Source organism: Oncorhynchus masou, chromosome 1 (assembly GCF_036934945.1).
Source record: "Oncorhynchus masou masou isolate Uvic2021 chromosome 1, UVic_Omas_1.1, whole genome shotgun sequence".
NCBI classification, from domain to species: Eukaryota; Metazoa; Chordata; class Actinopteri; order Salmoniformes; family Salmonidae; genus Oncorhynchus; species Oncorhynchus masou.
The window spans coordinates 10,030,611-10,038,034 of NC_088212.1; the positions used below are offsets into that span (position 1 = coordinate 10,030,611).

The window sequence follows — 7,424 nt, forward strand, 5'->3', positions numbered from 1 at the left end:
GTTTCCCCCCGGCTTGGCCCACCTGAATATTTAATAAGCCTGCTTTGAGTTAGACATCTGACTGACGCTCACCTGAAAAAGGTTACATTACATTTCCAGTTTACACCTCATCAGAAAATACCAGGCAGCCAAAACAATTATTATTACTGTAAAGTTGGAAGTAATTTCTCCATAATCATGTAATATCTATATTTTTACGAAACCTTGTTCCAATGTAAAAAATAAGGCAGGATAATAAACAAATAACCTCTAAGGAAACTAGACAAGTCATTTAAGTAGACAAGCGGTGTTGCGTGAGAGATACCGTGGCTTGCTCTGGGTTTGACCTCTGTAGCGAGAGGGGGTGGGGGTGGGGGTGCATGTAAGAGTAATGGTGAGGTTGACTCACTGTATGGCTGTGGGTGAGATCTAACCCCCCCCCCCCCCGAACTGATGTTATCATCCTCCCACCTCATGTTCGAGGTAATTTTTTTCCACATTCTTTGTCTTTTCACACATTGACGCATGGCAGCGTCAGAGAGAGAGCCAAGTCTACTGATCATCAACCATTTTGTCCTAATTATAGAAATTGCCGTTTGTATAGGAAAAAGCTCTTTTGGAATGCACCCCCGGGAACATGGAGTGTGTTGTCGATCATACATGTATTTAGCATCTGCTTTACCACCACCTGTGTTCTGTTACCAGATAGCTGGTTGGACTCGGTGTCTAGGTTCTGTCGTTGGGTATTGTCCTGCATTTACAAGTGTCCTACGATACCCTAACAATAGTCCGTGGTGTAGCTCATCTAACGATCTGGTCACCTCTTTGTTCCTGGACGTGTAATTGTTTCCTCTGTTGTGTCGATGGGCTGAGTCATTGTGTCAAGGCCATGGGGACGGGGAGGGCTGGATCACATGTCAACCACACTACATCTCATGTTTTCTATTCCACCTCTTCTACAGCCCTCCATCTTCACCTCCCTCTCGTGTTGTCGCTACGTTCACATGGAAGCTTCCCTGTTTCCCCCATTTGATAAGATTGGACTTCATTTTCCCTTCCCTCCCTTCTCCATTCTTCTTCCTACTGCTTTGCACTTTATTTTAGTCCCTTTGTGTGGTTTTCTCTCCTGGTCTAAAATAACACTGATACAGACAACACTGATGAAACAGACAACACTGATGAAACAATGTCGTTTAAAACGGCTGCCTCTATGTAGACCTACCTCTGTGTAGACCTACTTTTGTGTATACCTCTCTCTGTGTAGACCTACCTCTCTGTAGACCTACCTCTCTCTGTAGACCTACCTCTCTCTGTGTAGACCTACCTCTCTCTGTGTAGACCTACCTCTCTCTGTGTAGACCTACCTCTCTCTGTGTAGACCTACCTCTCTCTGTGTAGACCTACCTCTCTCTGTGTAGACCTACCTCTCTCTGTGTAGACCTACCTCTCTCTGTGTAGACCTACCTCTCTCTGTGTAGGCCTACCTACCTCTGTGTAGGCCTACCTCTCTCTGTGTAGACCTTTCTCTGTGTAGACCTGCCTACCTCTGTGTAGACCTGCCTACCTCTGTGTAGACCTGCCTACCTCTGTGTAGACCTGCCTCTCTCTGTGTAGACCTGCCTCTCTCTGTGTAGGCCTGCCTACCTCTGTGTAGACCTACCTTTGTGTAGACCTCTCTCTGTGTAGACCTGCCTACCTCTGTGTAGACCTACCTCTCTCTGTGTAGACCTCTCTCCATGTAGACCTTTCTCTTTACATTTACATTTAAGTCATTTAGCAGACTTTGTAGCCCTGCCACTGTGTAGACCTGCCTATGTATTTGTAGATAGTAAAGTCTGGTTCACAGTACAGGGCCAAGCCGAGATGTACTGGTCTGGCCTGGTGACACATCCACCATAGCTGTTGGAACAGTGTTGGAGAGGACAATGTGTTAAGAACGGTGTCTAAGCCAGCGCAGTGCGATTCGGGTCGGCCCTATAGTGGGAATCTGGCGTACAAAATAATTGTCCAGATCAATATTATACTTTTAAAGGATCATAGCAAAGTCCCCAGTGGTTAGCATGTAGCCAGTCAGGGGATCAGACGTCACTAAACTAAACCCATGGAGGAGTGTAATGCCCAGTGAAGCAGCCCTGTAGTATAATCCACACAGCTTTCCCCTCACACACCATGTCATCAGGACCAGAGATGACAGACATGGTATAAGATTCCATAAGGAGTGGAGAGGGAAATGATGTCATTAGGGCATCCGTTGAGGGCAGTGGGCCCTGATTGGGGCACAGGAGTGATGCACAGCCCCGAGCCTAACAATGCAATGTGTAAGGACAGATTCGATAGTACTAATCTGACTCTTTTTCTCAACTGCATAAGGTTTACAGAGCTCAAAAAGGGTAGGATCTGTACAGCGAAGGATCTTAAAGGTGTTGTCAAACCTCGGGTGTAGTCATTTCATCCACACCCTTTTTAAATTAGTTTGCTGGATAGACCTATGTAGTGCCGTCCAAAATATTTTGGCTAGTAGTTTTGGAAAATGTAGCAATGTTGAATTGGACTGTAGGCCTATTAGTGGTGTATTCGAAAGCACGGGAAAAGAGAGTGTTTCTCCCCTCATTCACCTATCATGTTGTTTCATTCGCCTCTCTACAATCTGTTTCCACTGGCGTTGATACATTCTTCAAAAAATGCTAGACGGAATATTCCCAGTTATTGACTACAACCAGCAAACTATTTTAAATGACTAACAATCTAAAATGGAGAAGAAAAGTGATCTAATTTAAAGATGACATAGGCCTATGAATTAACATGCAGTTGTCACCCAAAGACACAGCGGTTGGAACCAATAAAAAGTTATAAAAAACAAATATTGTATAAAAAATTGTTTTGAGAACTTTAGTTCAGTAATACAACTTAATAAGATCAGCACACAACTCTTCAACTCTGAATAATAAACACCTTCCCTTTTCTTTTACCAGAATAATATAATTGAAATACAGACAAGCGCACTAGTCTGAACAAAAAAAACACACAATCAACTGACTAAAGCACAAGCACACAAACCTTGAAGACCAGAGCAGGATAGCAGGTCTCTTTTGGCTGGCATGGGGACTCATAGCCTGGTTCCTCTCTAGATTTCTTCCTAGGTTTTGACCTTTCTCGGGAGTTTTTCCTAACCACTGTGCTTCTACACCTGCATTGCTTTCTGTTTGGGGTCTTAGGCTGGGTTTCTGTACAACACTTTGAGATATCAGCTGATGTACGAAGGGCTATGTCAATACATTTGATTTGATATGTTTTTTGATGATGATGATGATGTGGAACCACTATGGTTATATCGAAGTCGAGCAGGATGCGGGAGGACAATAATAGACGACACACAGGCCATGCTAAACAGACTGGTACTGTACCCAGGACCCAGTTTTTCAATAGTTATCTATGCGGATTTCGCCCATCGGATAGGATTAAATGCATAGAAATAGAACGGGAGCCCACATTCAAGTCAACGATTTGTCTGTTCTATGTATTCTGTTTCTATGCATTAAAAAAACTGGGCCCAGGGTATAGAATAGCCTACTCTCCCCAAAACCCTATAATATGGACCTTTTATCCATGACTTAATAAACCTTTGGCACTTATCGAGGAAATGACATAGAAATAAATAACAAGAAGATAATTCCTTTATTATAAAAAACTGTAATAAATAAGAATAAGTTAATTAAATCTTTCTAAATATTGTACACACTGTACTTCAGTATTATTTGTACATGTTAAGTCCATTGTCAGTATCTAAAACCATCCATAGAGTCAGTATGATTTTGACGTCATCGGTTAGTGGTGGGATATAATCGTCCCTGATTTTGACGTCATCAGTTAGTGGTGGGATATAATCGTCCTGATTTTGACGTCATCAGTTAGTGGTGGGATATAATCGTCCTGATTTTGACGTCATCAGTTAGTGGTGGGATATAATCGTCCCTGATTTTGACGTCATCAGTTAGTGGTGGGATATAATCGTCCTGATTTTGACGTCATCAGTTAGTGGTGGGATATAATCTTCAATGGAGAGGTATGGCATGCCTCTTAAATCATCCTATCAACAACACACAGCATTTGGTAGGCCCTTTCATTTCATGTACCTTTAATGGATCCAGGATGGCCTCTACAATATGTATCTTGGTTTTGATCCAAGACCATGTTCTCTCACTACTATTGACTCTCTTCTTAGTGACACAAGAGGCTGGAGGTCAAACACAGCCACACCTTCGGGCAGAATGCTTCTTCATTGTATGGTACATCAAGTGGTCATCCAGGAAGGACAGGTCATCGTCAAAGGCGATTGGTCGACAGCAAGCGTGAGGTGGCGTTTCCGGCAGGAGCCTCTTGTTTTGGGTGAGGTTGTTGAGGATTTTATCGTAGTTGGTTTCCGAGTTCCTGCAAGGTCCGCTGCAGTATCGGAAGATCATTTCCTCGCTGGTTTCATAACCTAAACCCAGGTCAGTCACATTCAGGTGGATCTGTTTGAGCAGACAGCCTTGTCCTCTGCCCCCTTTCCCTCGCCCTCTCCCAGACCTCTCCCTCTGGTCCTTTCCTCTGGTTGCTCCCTTCCCTCCTTTCCTTCTCTCTCGTTTCATTCGTATCCTTGAGCCCGCGCCCAGGCGTAGCGAGCTTTTCAGTCTACTGATGGTGACTTTGATGAAATCCACCACATCCTCAAACTGCTCTGGCTGAAGCTCAACCATGTTATCTGTCAGAGAGAGAAATGAGCAAATTAGAGTCTGCGGTGTATATACTATGCACACCCTGAAAAGGCTGGGTACATACCTCATCCTCAGCAGTATAAAACTTCTCACAGAAATTGTATATCATTTATGCACACAAAGTGAGAAGGGGGAATTCCCATAAAACTACAATATTTTGTGTACCAATAGGCTACAAGATATGTTATTTGAGATTGTCCGACAGATGTGGTCAAATATTGTGGCAATGGAGCAGATTGTTCTGTTTTCTCTTTTCAAAACTGTTTGAATGGTTATTTAGAATAATTAGCGAACTGTGCAAGGGCGTCAATATATTTGAGTGCATCTTTACATCTGACGGAGAGTCGTGTGATTTTGGAGTTATTGACTGGTCCTGTCATCTGAATGTTGGTCAGATGATAAGATACGTGCACCTAGCTGATTACCTAGCTCTGGTCCAGGGTGTTAGTGCGGGAACTCAGGACCTTCAATTGGTATTTGTATTTATGTCATTGGGAGTGATCTATTCTGATATTCGTGCTTCTGAAACAAACAACACTATTAAATGTGTAGTGCAAAACCAGTCTGACCAAGAGGCAGGCCTATTGCAGCCAAGTCAGTGATGTGGCCTACTTACATAGCAAGATGTAATTCCAGAAATGAGAATGTCTGAACTTACATTGTGTTTCTACAGATCGCTCTTCCCTGCCGGCTGTTTCTGGACTTTTGGTTGAAAATATACTGAGCTGCATTGGCGGGAAGTCATGGAGACTCTCTGAAGCGCGTGTTCTTTTTGTGGACGGTCGGTTCCGGAGAGGGCTCGTATGTACGCTGCTCAGCAGCACGAAACAGGTGGTCAAGGTGTCCCATAACTTCATTGTAGAACTTAGTCCAGTTGTGGAACCTGCCCTGGGTCAAAGAAATTCCCGTTGGAACATAAATACCGAGTAAACATTTTCCCTTGGCGATAAGCCTATGGGTGATGGTTATCCTCAATTTATATCAGGTCCATGCCAACTTTTTTAAGATGCTGAATACAAATGAATATGTTTTAGAGTTCAATATCTAAGATTTAACAATTAGGATAATATAGAATTTCAATCCAATTTCACGATGACAACCTGTCCATGCGCTGCGAAGCGACCGTTTTTTCCTCAATTCCAGATGTCAGTCACTCTACTACTCCACACTTCTACAAATTGTCCAATAACTGCTTGGCATAAAAAATAAAACATCAAAACTGGTTAATAAGCAAATGTGCCATGCAACAGTAAAACCGAACGTGCCATGATTGTTGGAGAACTAAGAATGGAATCAACTGGTAGCCTATGCGATGTCCAATGTGAATTATGTCCAAAGAAGAAGAAAATGCTTCATCTACACCACAGCTGTTGTTTAGTACAATTCCATTTCGTTTAAGGCTTTCTCAGGGTAGGTAAACCAGTTAGTGTGAAGTAAACTAGCTTCGAGATTAGTGTTGGTGGTCCTCATTGTTCAGAAATCCGCGCAGCTCCTACTGGTCTTGGCGTCGAGGGAGTCAGCGGGTGGAGCAGATTTATACAGTGGGGTTGGGGGGTGCTGACGTCTCGCAATCCGCCCTCTCTAGTGTGCTGCTCTCGGTCACTATCCAACATGAGAAATGGCCCAACATACTTTATTGAAGTAGATTGTAGTGGTTGTCTTCAAGAGAAATACTGAAAACCGTAGGCAACTGTATTAATGAATCTACTCTCAAATGGTGTTAATAGGATGTGGTTGCACACATCGGATTAAAGAAGAGACTCATAACTCCAGTTAGTTTAAAGATGCATATTACACATTTCCCGGAGATACTATGATTTTGCACTATAGGCCTATTTTACAGTTGTTTTGAGGTCATGAGCATTTAGGATATCTTTCATTTCCATGTGATTACTGTGCATGGTGTTGTTGTGATGTGTTTTGTCCAATATTATAATTAATATTTTTTTAATCGCAGCCTCTGTCCCCGCAGGAGGCCTTTTGCCTTTTGGTAGGCTGTCATTGAAATATATTTGAGATTCTTCAAAGTAGCCACCCTTTGCCTTGATGACAGCATTGCGCACTCTTAGCATTCTCTCAACCAGCTTCATGCATCTCAATTAACAGGTGTGCCTTGTGTTCAAGTTCATTTGTGGATTTTCTTTCCTTCTTAATGCGTTTGAGCCAATCAGCTGTGTTGTGACAAGGTAGGGTTGGTATACAGAAGATAGTCCTATTTGGTAAAAGACCAAGTCCATATTATGGCAAGAACAGCTCAAATAAGCAAAGAGAAACAACAGTCCATCATTACTTTAAGACATAAATGTCAGTCAAACTGGAAAATTTCAAGAACTGGCTCTCATGAGGACCGCCACAGGAAAGGAAGACCCAGAGTTACCTCTGCTGCAGACGATAAATTCATTACAGTTACCAGCCTTAGAAATTGCAGCCCAAATAATTGCTTCACAGAGTTCAAGTAGCAGACACATCTCAACATGTAGGAGTGTCCAAACGTTTGACTCCTACTGCATGTAAATGTGAAATATAAAAATAAATGTGCTAAAACATTCAAAACTGTTTTTTGCTTTGTCATTATGGGGTATTATGTGTTGATTGATGAGGGAAAGGGGTCTGAATACCTTCCGAATGCACTGTACATTAAAATACAAAAACACAGTCATTGGAAGCACAAAACCCCCCATCTCAAATCAC

At 42.6% G+C, this 7,424-nt stretch overlaps 1 protein-coding gene across 1 annotated transcript; it reads right to left on the reverse strand.

Annotated features, from left to right (window-relative positions):
- Window positions 1–3,635: 3,635 nt before the first annotated feature.
- On the reverse strand, window positions 3,636–6,228 carry gdnfb (glial cell derived neurotrophic factor b). Its single transcript, XM_064974094.1, has 2 exons — window positions 5,392–6,228; window positions 3,636–4,720 (listed from the first exon to the last, which is right to left on the reverse strand). The coding sequence occupies exons 1-2, from the start codon at window positions 5,588–5,590 to the stop codon at window positions 4,221–4,223; spliced, it is 699 nt and encodes a 232-aa protein (XP_064830166.1). The 5' UTR covers window positions 5,591–6,228; the 3' UTR covers window positions 3,636–4,220.
- Between the last annotated feature and the right edge of the window lie 1,196 nt (window positions 6,229–7,424).

Excerpts from the sequence above, each read along its gene's own strand:
- gdnfb (XM_064974094.1), bottom strand. The coding sequence starts at position 5,590 with ATGAAGTTATGGGACACCTTGACCACCTGTTTCGTGCTGCTGAGCAGC. Across the intron at positions 4,721-5,391 it reads GCGATCTGTAGAAACACAAT|ATAACATGGTTGAGCTTCAG; the intron begins GTAAGTTCAGAC and ends TCTCTCTGACAG.